Source organism: Ceratocystis lukuohia, assembly GCF_044167205.1.
Source record: "Ceratocystis lukuohia strain C4212 chromosome Unknown Supercontig4_pilon, whole genome shotgun sequence".
Classification (NCBI taxonomy): domain Eukaryota; kingdom Fungi; phylum Ascomycota; class Sordariomycetes; order Microascales; family Ceratocystidaceae; genus Ceratocystis; species Ceratocystis lukuohia.
The window spans coordinates 906,497-924,368 of record NW_027263523.1 but is presented as its reverse complement, the minus strand read 5'-3'; the positions used below and the strand labels follow the sequence as shown (position 1 = coordinate 924,368).

General features: G+C 49.6%; 3 protein-coding genes across 3 annotated transcripts; all 3 read left to right on the top strand.

The window, feature by feature from the left end:
• Positions 1-2,050: 2,050 nt before the first annotated feature.
• On the top strand, positions 2,051-6,099 carry HOO65_040251 (Importin beta-related nuclear transport receptor; the record flags this gene model as incomplete). The annotated part of the gene is made up of 6 exons (XM_071002499.1): positions 2,051-2,289; positions 2,468-3,133; positions 3,193-3,356; positions 3,668-4,938; positions 4,979-5,344; positions 5,803-6,099. The coding sequence occupies 6 exons, from the start codon at positions 2,051-2,053 to the stop codon at positions 6,097-6,099; spliced, it is 3,003 nt and encodes a 1,000-aa protein (XP_070859094.1).
• Positions 6,100-9,410: 3,311 nt separating this feature from the next.
• HOO65_040250 (uncharacterized protein) lies at positions 9,411-12,095 on the top strand (the record flags this gene model as incomplete). Its single annotated transcript, XM_071000616.1, has 1 exon — positions 9,411-12,095. One exon carries the CDS (start codon positions 9,411-9,413, stop codon positions 12,093-12,095), a length of 2,685 nt encoding a protein of 894 aa, XP_070859093.1.
• A 3,540-nt stretch (positions 12,096-15,635) lies between these two features.
• Positions 15,636-16,955, top strand: HOO65_040249 (Vegetative incompatibility protein HET-E-1; the record flags this gene model as incomplete). The annotated part of the gene is made up of 1 exon (XM_071000615.1): positions 15,636-16,955. The coding sequence occupies one exon, from the start codon at positions 15,636-15,638 to the stop codon at positions 16,953-16,955; it is 1,320 nt and encodes a 439-aa protein (XP_070859092.1).
• Positions 16,956-17,872: the final 917 nt, after the last annotated feature.

Sequence of the window (17,872 nt, the reverse complement as noted above, 5' to 3'; positions counted from 1 at the left end):
CCGGCAGCAGGAGCAGCAGGAGGAGTACTTACACCAAAGATAGCCACTCCGCGCACGACCGATGCGTTCTCGGAGCTGGTAAGAGCATCGTAAGTCGAGCCAAAGAAGCCGCGAGGAGCGACTCTGTAGCCGGGGCCAGTGATACCGCGAGGAGCCATGTCGGTCGCTTGCTTATTTTGGGAAATTGAAAATTCAAATGCAAGATGGAGGATTCGGCAAGTGGATGTGTATCGTGGCCTGTAGTTTGTCGAGAGCTGATGTCGTGGAAATGTTCGAAACCTGCCTGTTTCCTGACGTTGGCCGTCCAGCTTTTTTCTTGCGAAAATGTGGGGCTATAGAGTTCGGGGTTATATCAAGATACTAACCCTAGTGTTTCCTTTACCAGAAATGAACACGTTCTAGTGACCATCGTTTTCACAAGACTATCATGTTGATAAGAAATCCAGGAAACTACTTCCCACTAACTACAATTCCTAGCTAATCACGAGGAAACAATTACCAACAGAGATTTCATTAGCACAACCCTAGCCTCGCTCATTTTAGAATTTCGTATGGGCGCCGCCTACCACTATTCTTCTCACGATATCTTAAGCTGGAATCACTTGCAAAAATGAAGTCGCTCGGGCCCTATCCCTATTGGGCCTTGCATCGAGCTGTCCCATGGCACATGGATAGAAAAAGTCCTCTCTCCATGCAAAACTTTGACCAATCCAAGTTTGTAATACCATGCGTGATGCATATGCTATGGTGACTATCCAAGTGCACTGCAGTGCCTGTTCGGCTCTGATAATTTCGTGTTACTAGCTGAAAACTGGATGTGGCTTGCTAGACAGCGAGTGTTGGAAGAACGAAGCAAAGGGCATAAACTATGTGCAAGTTGACGTCATGCAGCGAGAAGAGGACTCGCTTTCTCAAAGGAACTTTCATTGGGGGCCATTGCGCCTTCAACCATCCGTCTTCTCTATTCGAATCCGGAGGGAAAAAAAACAAAAACTTGGCGGATATCACATACAGCCAGTCTTCTTGGTCGAGCAGACTTCTAGCTAGTCTCATATTCCGGTGCAACTCCTAGGCGTTTAGTAGTTTCAGATGTGCTTAGATTCTGAGAGTCTTCCAACCCCACGCACACATCTCGCTCCTCCTCATCGCTTCTCTGCTTCATGCACCTCCTTGCCGTCGCCTTTCCTCTATTGTTTGCTCGCCTTTGATAATGGCTGCGCCATTCTAGGATGCCCTGAGTGCTGCAAACGCTACCAGGTAGCTGGTGGGGGCAGTAGCCTGCCTCTCAGCGGGGTTCGAACAGCACAGCCTAAGCTCCGGCCATTGTTTTCTTTTTCCTAGGAGAACTCGAGGTTGCGGCGTACCATGCTGCTTTTATTTTTTTTGGAAGCTTGTCCTCAAGTTTTTGGCTCCATACCATTAGCAGAGGCTTACATGCTCACCAGTGGCCTCGTTATGTTTGGCTAGCAGAAGGCCTTAGACTTGAGTAGACAGTAATGTCACCATCTCTCGTGATACTTGTCAGAGTCTTCAGCACCAGTTACAGCGACTCCGGACTCCCAAAACGGGCTCCCATTTGTTATCGTTATTGTATTATTTAACGTCTACCTACTGTTATTGCGCAACAATACGACGGCGTATTCCGGACAGGAGGTGCTGGCTGATGTGTAACTCCTGGGCGGTCAGCAGTTGCAGGTTTGCTTAGATTTGAACTTCTCTGTCGGCGCCGGCCAATCAAGATATAATGTCCGATAAACGCGCTGTATTCCGAACATACGACCATAGCCTGTGGAAAATACGGGGTCCCGTCTGCTCCCCCTTAGTCAAGCCACAGAGCGCCGAACCAGTAGTATGGTGGGTGACCACATGCGAATCCTCGGTGTTGTATGTAGTGATACTTTTTGCTCCCACATGCATTTTCGGAGAGTGCCTTACAGCCCGTGTTCAAAAAACTTCGCTCCTTCAACTCCAGGAAAAGGAAATAACCCTAAACAACCCTTATTTTTACTCTACAACAAAGGAACCAACGACTACAAAAGACACGGAAGACATGGAGTGCGAGGGCGCACCAGACGGCGCCAGCATGGCGCGCACTGCCGAGGACCAGGTCGATGTCACCATGATGGAGATCATTGATCTGGCGATGACAAAGGAAACTGGGCAGACGGAAGCCGAAGTAGAGGGGGAATCCTCGACGGAAGCAAAGCAACCCGGCAACCAAGAGCCGACGAAGGGAAAACAAAGCGGCAGGACCACGGAACGCGAACGCAACCTCTCCCTGGCCCACAAGTATATTGCAGCCCAAAGGAAACAGGCGGAACTGCAAGCAAACGCACTCCTCTAGATGGCCGAAAGAATCCCGGAAATTTGCAACCAAGCCATAGAAATGGCAAAAGGGGATTCAGTAGTGAAAATGCTGGCCAGCAGCGTATCCGCCGTCTTTAGAACGGCGGTCAGCAACGCACAGCAAGGGAGCCCCGCCCATTGGCAACGCAGGAAACAAAGTGACCAAGGAAAGAGGTCATGAAGCGGAACAAAGCAAGCCAAAGGGCAAATTGTCTTACGCTTCGGTAGCCAAACAGGCTAATGGAAGAACCAGCGCACCCGTAGCACTGAAGGAAAAAACGGGACCCAAATCCCTCAAGAAGGTTGAAAAGAAAGTCCGGATTTTCGTCCGGGGACCCGTGACGACCAAGGAGGAGAACATGGGCACGGAGCTGGCAAAGATCTTCGGGGGAACGCCCAAAGAGTTCGCAGTCAAGAAAGTGAACTCGGGTTGGGCGTTCTACACGGAACAAGGCAAGGCAACCGAAAGAAATATGGAAAGAGCGAAGGAAGCCTGCGGTGCAAAGGTCTGCGAAATAGACAACAAATGGACCCATGCACGAATAACCGGCCTGAGCGACTTCTACGTGCTCAGCGACAAGGGCCCGGTGCCCACAAAGAATGAGGAATGGTTCACCGGACAGATTGCACGGCAAACCGGTGGACAAGTCAAGGCCATCAAGTGGCAGATTGAGGCGGAGAAGTACAAGGACGCCACCCTCCGCGTCGCCATCGACCTGCTGGAAGGCAAAACACTCCCCTCGGCCATGAAATTCGAGGGAAGCAACAATGCGGCACAAGTCAAAAGGTGCAGGACCCCGTCCCTACCTTTATGCCGCACCTGCTGGGAAGCGCACCCCACCACAGGCTGCAAAGCACCCCTGAGGTGCAGGCTCTGCGGGAGACCCAGGTGCAGGAGAAGAGGAAGGACGACGGCCAAGGCTACAAGAAAAGAAAAAGAACAGCCACAGCGGAATCCGAATCTGAGCCTGAAACCGAAAGCGAACCAGCCCAACCCTGCCAAGACGCATGTTAGGAGACCTAACGATCTGGAGCGTCAATGCTGGAAAAGGGGAACCGAACCACATGAATGCACTACGACAGGCGTTTGAGCATGGAGTAGACATCCTCCTGGTACAGGAACCCTGGATCGGACAGCATAAGGACAGGACGAAGGACCACCCGGAATTCACTCGGCATAGCCCGAGAGTTGGATGGGAGGACCGCCCCAGAAGCATAGCCTACGTACGAAAAGACATAAAAACAACGGAGACGCACCAGGCCCACCCGGACCTATGCCCTATCCGTATAAAAACAACGCAGGGGACACTTCAACTGATAGGGGCATACAACGCTCCAGAAAGCCGCAACTGCATCAGGCCGGGCGAAGGCCTACAGGAGCTCATGCGCTCAGAGAAAGAAAGCACATGGATAGCGATAGGGGATCTCAACGCACATCACAGAACATGGGACGCTAATCCCACGGAAAATGAAGCGGGGAGGACCCTGGAAAGCTGGATGAGAGAAAATGACCTTACAGTGCTCAACGACAAGGACGAACACACACACAGCGCCGGCAGGGTCATTGACCTCGTCATCACACCTCAAACAACAGTGGGCAAATGGGTAACCTGCATGAAGCTGATACCAGGCAGCACCAGCGACCATGAGATTATTGAGGTGAAAGTAAGGACAAGGACAACACGGAAAAGACCCGAAGCAAAGTGGAGGCTAAGGAAAATGAACGTAGACACGTTCGTAGCGACATGCAATCAAGAGGCTGACCAGCTGGAAAAGCTTCTAGAGAGCAATGGCGACGAACTAGACACGGCTGAGCTCCTTGTCAAGGGTCTGATAGCAACTGTAGAGAGGGCACTTGAGGCTTCAACACCAAAAACGCCCTCTAACATTGTACTCAAACCGTGGTGGAACGAAGGGTGCAAGGGACAGAACGCACGGATGAGGAGAACCCGAACAGACCACCGCAACCAACCCACGGACAGCCAGAAGAGGGACGAATATGCGAAGCAGCGAAAAGCAATGAGGCAAGAAATCACCAAGGCAAAGAGAACCCTCATGAGCAAGACCATAGCCGGCCTGAAGGAACCGAAGGACGTCTTTCGCGCTGTCAAATGGGCCAACGACAAGGTAGACAGATGCATCCCCCTGCTGCAGAGACCCGACAAGACGAAAACCACCTGCACAGCCGAGTCAGTGGCGCTGCTCCTGGATACACACACAAAGGAACACACAGAAAACGAGTGGTTTTTTCACGAACCTAACCCAGAGGCAAATGAATGGCCACCCCTCACCCGAGAGGAAGTGAAAGATTCTCTGTGGAAACCCGCGAACACGGCCCCAGGAGCAGACTGCATCACAAATGAGGTTTGGAAAAGGGCATGGGAGCCGCTAGGCAACGTGATAACGAAGCTGTACAACCTCTGCTTGGAGAACGGAAACCACCCAAGTATCTTCAAAAAGGCAGACCTAGTAGCGATCCCAAAACCTGGACGACCACGCGACGAGCCCAGATCGTACCGACTCATATCGCTCCTGCCCACCCTGGGAAAAGGCATGGAGAGAGCCGTGGCGAGAAGGCTAGCAGAAGAGGCAGTCCAAAAAAGGATCATCCCAAGGAACTACGCCTGCGCAGTACCGAAGAGGGCAGTCCCTCCTCATCGAACTACGCGGGAGGATAGAAGACGCACAGCACTGGAAAAAAGTCACTTCGATCCTGACCTTCGACATCAAGGGCGCTTTCGACGCAGTTGAACCAGCGAGAATGGAACGACAGCTGTCTGAAAGCCGATGGCCGACCAAACTGTGCCGCTGGGTCAGAAGTTTCATGGAGGGAAGGACCGCACGCATGAGAACGGAAGAAGGCTGGACGACGAAGCGAGTAGGAGGCTCCCTCCCACAAGGCTCTCCAGTCTCACCCATCCTATACATGCTTTTCATGGCTCCCATCTACAGGAGGATACCAAACCTCCTGGGATACGCAGACGATGGAGCACTGGTGGTTAGAGGCCAATCTTTCGAGGACAACTGCCAGAAAATTAAATCACTGATGGAAACAGTGATAGAATGAATGGCACAGAATGGGCTAGACCTTGACCCAGGAAAGTCAACACTCCTGCACATTAAAGGCAGGAGGAGGATCACCGAAAACCCATCTGTCACAATCGAAGGAATGGGAGAGGTGAAGCCCACACCAACAAAGAAATCAATGAGATGGTTGGGGCTTCACATCGACTCTAACCTGCTCTTCAAGGGGCATGTAGAAAGAACGACAGCAAGCATCAACCGAGTAGCCAACGGCCTAAGATACCTGGCCGGATGCTACAAGGGAGCAGACACAACATGCATGCTGAACGCAGCCCGAGCGTGTGCACTGAGAAAAGCCCTATTTGCATCGAGTGCATGGATGGGAACTGAGACGACAAAAACTGCAACGGAAAAAGTTAACGTCGCAATCAGAAACTGCCTGAGGGCAGCCCTGCCCATGTACTGCACGACACCAAAAGAGTGCCTGCACCACGCAGCAAGCCTCCCGCCGATCGAACTCCCGTGGGAGGACGAAAGGAGAAGGGAAGCCATACGCTGGCATACACTGGACAAAGAACACACTCTACGAGGAGCTCAGCACAACCCAGTTGTGTGGAGGCTGCGAAGACTGCTTCCGGCGGTAATGGAAACACACAAGACACTGAGGCCGACAGTCACTGGACCAAGCATGCCCCCTCGAAAGTGGCTCAGCAAAGAGAAAGAGGCTGAGAAACACAGAGAGGAGGTGGACATGGCCCCCGTAGGAACACTCATAGCCGATGCGCAAGCCAAGCTTGGATGCCTCGGACTCAACCGCGAACCCCGCGTCAGCCTGGCGGGGCACATCCTGGTAGCCAGGACGGGACATGGAGACTTTGACCAGTACCACGACCGTTTCAATCACCAATGCCCACGCAAATGCATCCACTGCGAGCAGCCAAAAGAACAAGGACATATGTGGACGTGCAGGACTTTACCAAGGCCGTGGGGCCAGAGGTTTACGGACAAGCTACTGAAAAGCACAAAAGCAACAAAGTACGTTGCTAGCGTGCTACACCGGAACCTAAGGCACCTACAGCAGAGGGGAGAAAGGCAAACCACACGGATGCACACAGCGCGGATGCAAGAGTAAGGAAAAAAGAAGAAAAAAGAAGACAAGAGCGGACGGAGATGTCGAAAGGACGCGGAAGAGAATTCGGAAGGTCATTTCTCCCGACGCCCGGGGTCTACTAAAAATGCGGCGACCGCCTCGCTGAACAAGAGGACAAAACCGACGTACTCCGCCAGGGCCAACACCCAGGGCCGACAGCTGTCGGACTCTTAGACTAGATCACCATATAGATAGGGCGCCAAAAGTCAAAAAAACATGGTAACCAACCCTGGAAACACAACCCAACCCAACAACCAACCAGCAGGGAAGCCCTTAGGGCAACGTCTTACGGAGAAGGCTCCTGGCCACAAGGCTGGACCCTCAAAAAACCAGACTGTGTGAGCATCCGAGGGCTCGTGATATATCCTTCCACTTGTCTGGTGGCCCCTGCCTTGCGCGTGTGGATGAGGCGCCAGACAGCCCCCTTTCTAGTGACATGCCACAGTCACCAGTCTATCCGAGGACAGAGGAGCGCAAGAAAGAAAACGAAACAAAAGAAAAAGGTGCGGACTGTGTGAACTCTCAAAATTCAGTCCTGAGCGTGAAGGTGAACTCCTTGAGTTGGAGTGGTGTTGCGGCGATGAGGAGTTGGCGATCGCGAAAGTTGTCGTGAAAAAGGGGGCGAGTCGACGACGAGGTTGTCCTCAAAGTTGGGTAAGTGCGGCCTCAAGGCTCCACAGCTCATTGTCAAGATCCATGACAGAGTCAAAGAAGAAGAAAAGAATGAAAGACGCTTATCAGTGTCATAGGCGTCGTCCTCCAGCAGCCCGGAAGAAGGGGAGGCACCAGACCTCAAAGGTACCCCCCGAGGGTTGTAAGAGGGAGAGTTGCTCCGCTCCGTATTGTATTGTATTGTATTATTTTACGTCTACCTACCGATTATTTCGCGGTAATACGGCGGCATATTCCGGACAGGAGCCGTTGGTTGATGTCATCTTCCGGTGACTCCTCCTGGGCGGTCAGCAATTGCAGGTTTGCTTGGATTTCGAGCGACTCCTATGACTTTTTAGGGTCCGGCGCTTGGGCCAGGATGGCTCTCTATCCAGCCATAGCCCTAGGGCGTGCCTGCGGGGTTCCAGGTATTTTTGGTCTGCGACGACCGCGTGTGATCTAGTCTAAAAGGCCGCCGGCTTTCAGCACGGGGGGTAGGCCCCGGCAGAGTACAGCGGTTTTGTCCTTCCGTATGCATGGCTGCTGCCGCATCTTTTTTAATATTTTTCCCGTTCTGCTGGTGGCTGGTAGCAGAGCTCCCTCCACACCTTCTCACGAGCCCTCCTCGACATCTCCTTCCTGTCCTGCAAACGTTTCCTCCTCCTATCTCCTATCTCTTCTCTCTTCCCCTTCCATTCTCCCTCAACTTCGCCCTCTTCGTCCCCTTCTATGTTGTTGCCCTTGCTGTCTTGGAGTTGGTTGTGTCATCCTAGGCTGCCCTTGTTGTGGTCGCTCCCCTGTAGTCTGCGGTGGCAGTGACCTGCCTCTACGCGTTTCTTGAGGGGGGGTTGCCTCTGTGGTGTCCAGACAGCTCAGCTCGGGCTCGGGTTGTTGTTTCTCTTTAAAGAGCCTCAGGTTGCGGCGAAGCACGTTGGCGACATAACAAGTCGCTTTCGTGTTTTTAAGGAGCTTGTCAGCGAACCTTTGGCTCCATGGTCTGGGCAGTGCCTTGCAGGTCCACCAGTGTCCTCGTTCCTTGGCTTGGTTGCAGGCTCTGCATCCAAGTGGGCAGTTGTGTCCCCATCGCTCGTGGTATCTGTCGAAGTCTCCATCGCCAGTTCTGGCCGCGAGGATGTGGCCCAGCTCTATTCTAGTCAGCCCTTTGTAGCGGGAGTTGCGGAAGGGGGGTTCGGTGGGGACGCCGGTTCCAAGCGGACGGTATCCTTTTTGTTCTTTCCACCACCCTTCGTAGTCGAGACGACATATTCCAACCCCCCTTCCGTCCAGAACAGGCCGTCGTATTACCGTGGAAAACCGGTAGGTAGACGCTAAATAATACATACATACATACATACATACATACCATAGAGCGCTGGATCAGTAGTACGGTGGGTGACCACGTGCGAATACCCAGTGTTGTACGTTCTTTTTTTATTTATTGTCTCGCGCTATCCCTTTTACCATAACTCTGTGTCCAAGGATCTTTCTTTTTGCTGCTTAGGCTTCTTTTTTTTGCCGTCATTTTGCTGTAGAAAATCAATAGGGAAAGCTAACCCCCTCCTTGAGCAGTGTTGGGGTCTGTAGCTGTGGAATAGATCTTAAATGTTGAATCAGTTGGTTTATTAAAGGGTTCAAGTCTATGCTACGTCCTGGAACTTATTCCTTTTGTATTGTGGTGTCAACCATGTCACGTGATCAGCCACAATAGGTTCGGATAAGTGGGGCACGTATGGGACGCCACTTAACATATATACCGCGCCACGCAACAGTAGCTGCATATCAAACTTAGATATGACACTTTCTAGCTCCAAGGACAAGTCCGGCTCCACTAAATGCTAATTAGGGTTATGACGCCACAAAAAGCCACAAGGACATGTGTATCTTCAGCAAGTAAATCAGCAATAATTTGACACCTTTTCTCATGAAAAAAAAAAAAAAAAAAAAAAAAAAGGAATTTTATCCCACTTCAAACGTCCATCTGGATCTTGTCAATTAGGTGCTGTCACCCAGTGTGCACTATCATAATTTCATCAACTCATTAGTCTTCAAGAGATAGGGCTTCACAACTTTACTTTTCTACCTTGCTTTGTTCTATTACCCCTGTTTACTATTATATGCACCATTGGAATCCTGGTTTTTGCATCCCTGTGAGTAGTCTTGAAACTGTCATGCTGCACGTGTTTATACTGACTTCATCATTGTAGTAGAACTGAGTTGCAAGCAGCTTAAGCTTTTGAACATGGCTACTCAGGTAGCTAGGGACCTTTCTTTTGGTGGGGTTGCAAACCTCACTTCATTCGAAGACGTCCGCCGATACGCAAACTGGCCCGAGGATGTCCAAGCTCCACCACTTTTCAATCGAGTAATCCAAGATGGGGTCAAATCAATGATCCAGAGCATGTCTCTTTTCCTTGTTCAGTCAATTGCTGAAAAGTTCCCAAAATTGGGAAAGCAACTCAATGAACTCAGTGGATATGCTGATGGTGTCAATCTACACAACTTCAAAGTGCATCTTTCCTTGAAAAGTGGCTTCGATGTGTGGGTTAATGGTAATGCTATTTCAGATGATATTGTCAACAATGTCATGATTCCTGAGGTCAAGCAAATTATTCATGAAGCCCAAAAACAGGTGAAGAAACGCCGTCCCAATGCTTTTCTTGAAATGGAAGATGGGATAGAACGAGCATTCAAAATTCCTGAAAAGGCCCATCCTGCATATGGATACCCCAGTCAGAATCTTTGTGATGATCTTACAGGATATCACCAAGCATTCAAACAATCCGCCAGGCAGTACTTATCCCCTTACACATCGATCGTTGCGCCATCAGGTACGGGAAAATCATATACTGTCTCACAGCTGGCTGTGAAGCATAACAAGTATGTGATTTACTTGAACTTTGCTCCACCAGGGCATGCAGGCTACCCTGGTAGATCACCATATACACCATTGATTCTGAAAACCCTAGATCAGGTCAATTCCAGGGCGTCTTTCCTTGCAAGGCGCAACATAATGGAATGGAAGTGGGCTCTCATCATGAAGACATTATTGTGTTTGGCTAGGGCAGCTCGTGCCTCTGGAATCAGCCCTGAAGAATTCTTCCGTTATCAAACTGAGAAGCAATATGCTCCTGTGCAGGAGAAGATCGATTCTACCCTTACTTTCGTTATCGAGGCTACACAGTCATCTTGCCCAAGAGGTGAACATTCTAGATCATTGCCTGATTTTGCACCTTTTAGTAGTCATTTTCAAAGTGTATTTAGAGATGATACAAGTGAAAGTGATGCTGAGAACAGTGACGAAGACAGCAGCGAGGACAATATCCAGGACACCAGTGACCTGAGAAATGAGTGCTCCAGTGAGGATGACTGCAAGGCCAATGCTGAAGACTGTGACATGGATGATGATTCTCAACATCAGATCAATGATCAGGATTCACAATCTGATCTCCAATTTGTCATTTGCATTGATGAGGCTCGAAATCTTTTGTTCGACAGAATAGAAAGAATCTCGCTGCCATTCCGTTCCCTCCGCAGTGCGTTATGGTTCATTTCCCAAGAGCACCAAGAAACATCATTCTTTGCTGTTTTCTTGGATACAGCATCTACGATATCGAACTTTACTCCCCCTGCTATCAAAGATCCCAGCCAAAAAGTCGCTCTACATGATCGGCCAGGCCGGAAGATTTTCCCTCCCCATTTTCGCTTTTTTACCAAACACCTCTATGCTGAGCCAACGCCAGATCAGCCTGTGGCACCAAGTACATCCCTTGCAACACTGTTGACATTTGGCCATCCTTTATGGGGAGCACTAGCCCTTCAAGGAGGCTCTGAAGGTCGCATCATGGAACTTTGCATGCAAAAGTGTGAGCCTTATCTATGTAATGTTGCCTTCGATGATGAGAGGAGAACTGGACTCCTTGCACTTATTTCCTACCGGATTCCTTTCAATTTCTGCTCCTTCACCCTAGCAGAGAGACTTGTTTCTGGTTGGATGCATTGTTTAGTGGATGTTTCGGAAGATCGTGAAAAACTCATGGTTGTACAACCTACTGACCCTATTCTCGCCATAGCTGCCTATAGGCATGGTGTGACCATGGGAGAGAAACTTGTAGAAGTACTCGAGGTACTGGATCACTTTCTTTACTGGCAAAGTGTCAATGTTGGAGATATTGGGGAGTTTGTTGCAGGCCTCATCCTCCTGCTTGCATTTGATGCTAATGTAGGGCAATCTCCTAAACCCATCCCTCTGAAAGGCTTTGTCCAGTCCCTGCTTGGAAAGCAAGCTGCGACAAACTTTGCTGCTGTTTGTCGGAAACATTTGTCTGATGAGGTCAAGGAAATGTTGTCACATGGTCAGGTGTTTTTTAATCGGTTTTATAGGCGCATTACTAAACCGACAATGAGTGACCTCTACAAGATGTACAGGACCTGCACTGCTTGCTATCTCCCTACCGGCTTGTATGGGGTTAGTATTCTCATTCCAGTTTTCATCCCCAAGACACAAAATCGAGAAGCATACTTTGGCTGTATCCTTGTACAGGTCAAAAATCAGGCCTATGATGACTTTGATGATTCCATGAAGAATTCGGCTTATGATTACATCGATACTGGATGTAAGCAGCTCGGGTTTGATGAAGTGCCCACGATTGGCTTGACGATGTGTTTGCGGGGTAAATCAACTGGCACTGCAGTTCGCCCTCCGTCCGGCAACAACAAGACCAATCTTGGTATCATTCTGTCTGTTGGCCTTGACTCGGAACAGTATCCGATATTTGTGGGCTCACGGACTCGCAATGGCAGCCAGGGGAATGAACAAGTCTTGAAAGCTTTGCAGTCATTGGTATCTGAGGTGAACAAGATGGTTCTTGAAGAGAACAAGGATGCACGTCAATACTTGACATTCCAGTCGGAGTTTCTTCCATGATCGAAGGAGAGGAAGCGACGGGTTTTGTACCGTGTCGTTGATATTTTTATCACTTAGGTAGATATTGTTACCAGTTCTAGCGCATCGGTTGCCCAATACTAATATTTATTTCAATACGCAATCTGTTTTGATAGTGTACCCTCATCATCGAGGCGTGATCGGCCTCTCCTCTATCCCCGTGCTCCTGCAAGCCCGATACGTTAATCTTTTTCCGATTCTTAACACCATAACTTTGCTTCAGCATCAACTAGATCATTGCCTCTTACTCCCATGTGTCCTAGCACCCACAACACTCGGGCAAGCCTTCCAGGTGTCTCATCTGCCCAGGCTATTAGGATCCGTCTTGTCTTGTCCGCTGTTTCCTGTGACGTGCTGTTTTTAGTGGATGCGTTGCGTAGCCGGACCACGATTCCTCTGTTGTTCAGGCACAGCCAGACTTCCCCGGCTTCTTCACGAGCTCTCGTTCGCTTGGTTGCCTCGAGAGCACCAAACCTCCGCATCTGCCGCTTCCATTCACGTTTCCAGGGCTGTGTGATCTACTCCCTAGGTAGCTCCACCCCAATGATAGCTCGCCCTGCGCTCGGGTTGTCATTTACATCTTTTAATCTGTTGAAGGATGCAAAGAGTATCCTGTCAGTGACATCCTCTACCTCCGCCTAGCCTCTCTTTGTTTCTTCCTCCTTGCTAAGCCACGTTCGGGGCGGCATGTCAGGTCCATCCAAGATTCGACTCAGTCTGGCGTGTTTTTCCATTTGTGCTAGCAGGAGCTTACATAGTCTTTCCACGACTGAATTGAATTATCGCCCTCTCAGAATGTGTCAGTCATTTAACGTGTACCGCTTCATGGCTTCCCTCCTTTCTCTATCCTCAAGGAGGAGTTCGAATGGAAGGGCGCTTGCTGCGTGGTCCAGCACTCCCTTGGCATCGTACAGTACATGGGAAGTGCTTCACGTAGGCACTTCCTAGCCGAAATCCCCAGCTTGTCCGTTTCCTCTTTCGTTTTCTCTAGACCGGACCTATGTACTCGTCAAAGAGAAGTTCAGGGTCTCGGCGCAGACCTAGCCACCTCATTGATGTCTTTTCCAGGGTAGGCTCGTACATGTCTAGGCCTTTCACAGTCACAAATGGGTTTCCTGCAACCCCCCTTCTGCCCTTGATGTGCAGGAGCGCTGGCTTTCCCTGGTCTATTTCTAGTTCTTTGGGTGTGATGCACGCTACCACTTCCTTCAGAGCAGTGGTGGTGCCTTCGGCATGGATACTCGCTTTTCTCCTCCCATGAATCTTCTGACCCATCTCCACAAATTCGTCTGCCATCGGCCTTCCACCATCCTGCGTTCCAGTCTGCATCAGAGGCTCCTTTGATATCGAACGCAAAGATTGAGGCTACCTTCTTCTACGGAGATCGATAAGCAAATCCATCACCGCCCTTCTCGGCACAACGCAAATGTAGTTACTGAGGATAGTTTCCCCGTTAATAGCTTCTTCTGCGAGTCTTCTCGCTACTGTTCTTCCTAGGTCCTTGCGTAGAGCGTCGAGGAGCAAGATTAGGCGGTACGCGCATAGTGCCAGCTATAGGCAGCCTAGCTTCGGGATTACCACGATATTAGCTTTCCTAAAGGTGTGTGTATGGTGTCCGGTTCCCAAGCACAAGTCGTATAACCCCGTTATAATTCTACCCAGTAGATTCTGGGCAGTCTTCCACGCCTCATGGGAGATGCCGTCTGCCCCAGAGGCCGTGTTCGTTGATATCCATATTGATATTGCTATTATCATTTAGCGTTTACTAACTGTTATTTAGCAGCAATACTATGGCATGTTCTGGACAGAAGGCGCTATCTGATGTCATCTGGGCGGTCAACAGCTGCAGGTATGCTCAGATTTCAAGCGACTCCTGTGACTTTTGAGGGTCCGGCGCTAAGACCGGGGGGCTCTCCTTCTAGCGTAGCCCTAGGGCTCCCAGAGTTGGCTACCAGGTATTTTGGGTCTACGACGACCGCGCGTAAACTAGTATAGGAGCGCCGGCATGCGGCACGGGGTCAAACGATGCGGGCAAAAACGGGCTCCCATGTGGTTTCAGGAGTATAAATAGAAGTATAACACCACTTCCAACAGGTCTCCAAGGCACTATGGCCGAGTGGTTAAGGCGCTTCCCTGCTATCGCCGGTGCTCCGGCACTTGCAAGCCAGGAAGTCCGTTCGCGGGCGCGTGTTCGAATCACGTTGGTGTCGACATTTCTTTTTGCGGAGCTCCGCTTTTGCTACTCCGGATTTTCTCGCCGGAAGCTTCATGAAACCATCCAAACCTCCAACTCTCAAGCTCGCTTAGCTCAGTTGGTTAGAGCGTCGTACTAATATTTCACCGTTGAAATATCAAGTAATGCGAAGGTCGCCAGTTCGACCCTGGTAGTGAGCATCTTCATCAGCGGAGTTGTCCATCTTTTTGCAGCCTTGGACTTATTAAGGCGAGTGTGAACCGTGACGTGGTTGTCTGCCAACCTTGGATCGCATTCAACGTGCTAGAATTACCGCCGATTTTTTTTTTTTTCATTTCCAAGACTAGTTAGTGTCTGTTCAGGGGCGGGGCTTGTGTAACGAGTCAAATTAGGCTGCCTATAACGCAAACACCCAAATAACAACAGGACAAGGTTCTTTTTTGTCTTTTTTGTCTTTTTTGTCTTTTTTTCTTTTCTTTCTTGTGCTCTGCTTGCCCTTATCCCGAGCTTCGCCTGCTCCTCTCTTTTCTTCTCAATCCGTCCTTCAACCTTGGCGCTCCCTTTGTTCTTCGCCCTTTCCTTCGCCCTCTCCAGCACGTGCTTTCTTTTCCATACACAACACTAGCTAAGCCTTGCGCCTCACATGTTACAGAACAGCCTTCAAAAAAGCAATACGTCGCCCCCCCGCACTCTTACATATCACTCTATATCCGCTGGCCACTATAGAAGAGCAAACGGCAAATAGACCTCCACACATTCGATATCAAGACCATCTCTGCACCAGTCTGCCTCGGCCTTAATGGAGGTGTTCAGCAAGCATGAGTATGACAATGGAGTACTTCCTATCCAAAACTAAATTCAGCTGAAATTGCCCGATGCACATGTAGCCTCACGTTGGTTTACATGCGACGTACGGGCCCATCTGGGAAATGAAAGTTTAGGCTATTCATGATCCAACCCTGGCCCAAGGCACAGCAAGAGCATTATCCTCAGATTGTCTGCCTTCTCCTACTAATTGGGCAAAATAAATCATGCAGCTTACAGTAAGACAAATCCTACCAAGCAACACAATGCTATTGGTCTGGTGGGCGCCTGTCCTTGGGCAAAAGCTACCCCGCATCAGGTATCAATAAAGTTGCTTCACAGTAAACATAAATCTCGTCATTCCCGCCAACCTATTACACAGACTCAACAATAGTCTGTTATCGCTACACATGCTCCGAGCTCAAGTAAAGATCCTATCCATCAACACGTTCAGATCTAAAGCCAGAGAGCTTTCGAGAAGAAAAAGAAAAAAGAAGACTCCTGCTCAAGACTCTGTCTCAGCTATGTCACCTATACCCCCCTCATCTGTCCCAGAACAGCCAACACTCGAGCCCGAACCAGTGCCGTTGGTCAGTCTACAGGAGACGGTCGTACACGAAGCGCCAAAGGTCCCGGTAGAACAACAGACGAACCAGCATGAAAACGACAAAGACAAGCAATGTCTTGAAGACCTCTGCGCTACCGGTCCCTTCGTTGACAAGGATGACATCGAGACCAAAAAAGGCGGCCTGCTGAGCGGCTCTTATCAATGGGTTCTTGAACACAAGAGCTTCCAGCAGTTCCAAAAAGAGGAAGAATCTCAAGTCCTCTGGGTCAAGGGGGACACTGGCAAAGGCAAGACAATGCTTCTTTGCGGAATCATCAAGGAGCTCAAGGCGGATCCGTCGGTGTCGCTCTCTTACTTCTTTTTCCAAGCCACTGATGGCGATAAGCTGAATACTGCCACGCCTGCGCTACGAGGCTTGATCTATCACCTTGCAAGCTGCAATCCGCAACTCATCAAGCATATCCGAGAAAAGTACGATGCTAAAGGCAAGGCAGTCTTTTATGACGAGAACGCTTGGCATAACCTCTGCGATATAATGACTGCTATGCTGAATGATCCAAGCCTGAAAAATGCCATCCTGGTCATCGATGCCTTGGATGAGTGCGGCGTCGGCCGGCAACACCTGCTTGACTTCATTTCCAAGCCCTCGCCTGCCAAATGGATTGTATCAAGCCACGATCTACCAGATGTTGAGGAAAGCCTGTATGACCCAGAGCAGAAAGCCAAGATACACCTTGAACTAGACCAGGCTTCAGTCTCTGCGGCAGTCGAATCCTATGTCGATTACAGGGTGGAACGGCTAGCAGAGGAAAAGAACTACGACCCTAAAATGAAGACGGCTATCTTAGAGGTGATGAAGGAAAACTCCCAGGGCACTTTTCTCTGGGTAGCTCTAGTTTGTCAGGAGCTTTCCGTGGAGAGCGTCAGAAGACGCCATAGTCTAACCATACTAAGCGCATATCCGACCGGCCTTGATCCTCTATACAAGTACATCATGGAGCAGCTCTATAAGACTGATGATGCACGGCTCTGCAAAGACATTCTTGACAGAGTTTTAGCTGCACCTCATCCTATCCCTTTTGAACAACTACGTAACGATGTTCACATACTTACAGACTTGGAGAGGGAAGAAGTGGAAGAGATCATCAGCTCATGTGGCTCTCTCTTGGTTCTCCATCGCGATGCCGTTTCTTATGTGCATCAGTCGGCAAGGGATTACCTTCTGAACAAAGCCCCCAACGAGATACCACCTCTCGAAGATACAGATGATTATTAGGTGGTCTTCGTTCTGCCACCAGGCATTCTTTGCATGACCTTGGGGCGTGAAATTTACCACAGCGGAGAAATTGGCAGTTTATCTAGTATAAAGCTCTATAGTAATATGAGGTGCTTTAGCAAAACATAAGTTGACATTGTATAGAAGAACCCATAGTGAGACCTTCTAAGACATTGCTAGACGTACATCGTAGAGCTCAGCTCTCCTCATTCCGTGTGTAAATGAATAAGCAGCTTTGACATTAGTGCTCCAGACGACTACTATGGGCGCATATTTCAGGCAAGCATCTGCGTGGTATCCTCTGCTGCAGCTTTAACGAAAACGCAGATAAGTTGTTAGTATGTGATAATCAAATCTAGAGCTTAGCATACATAGATAGCATGGTTTCACAAGAATATAGGTACAAGCATAAGCATGTGTAACTTGACGAGGAATCATTCAAGACAATAAATGAGCTGCAAAGTACCGCTACCGGAGCTACTCCTAAGCTAATAGCGCTATCTTATTCCAAATATCGGACAACAGCCAAAATCCTAGATCGAGCGGGCCTTCCAGTCCCCAATGCATAGACTGTCAGACAAGAGACTAGTTTGACCAAGGGTTTTCAGCAACTTTGGACGTACGATGTACTGAATGCTTGATTAGCTAAATGTCTACTAATCAGGGCAAAGAGTTTATTCGGAAGCTTATTTCCCGCATGACATCATACCTAAAAAGACTAGGACGCACTCTCTAGGGCTACGCTAGACAGAGAGCCCTCTTAGCCCTTGCGCTGGGCCCTACAAAGTAATATGAAACGCCCAAAGTATAAGCTCACCATCCGCTGCCGGCCACCCAGCAGATACACTAGAAGAGGGCATCCTCCAGCTGCTTCTGTCTGGAATACGCTCGCATTGCTGCGAAATAACAGTAGGTAT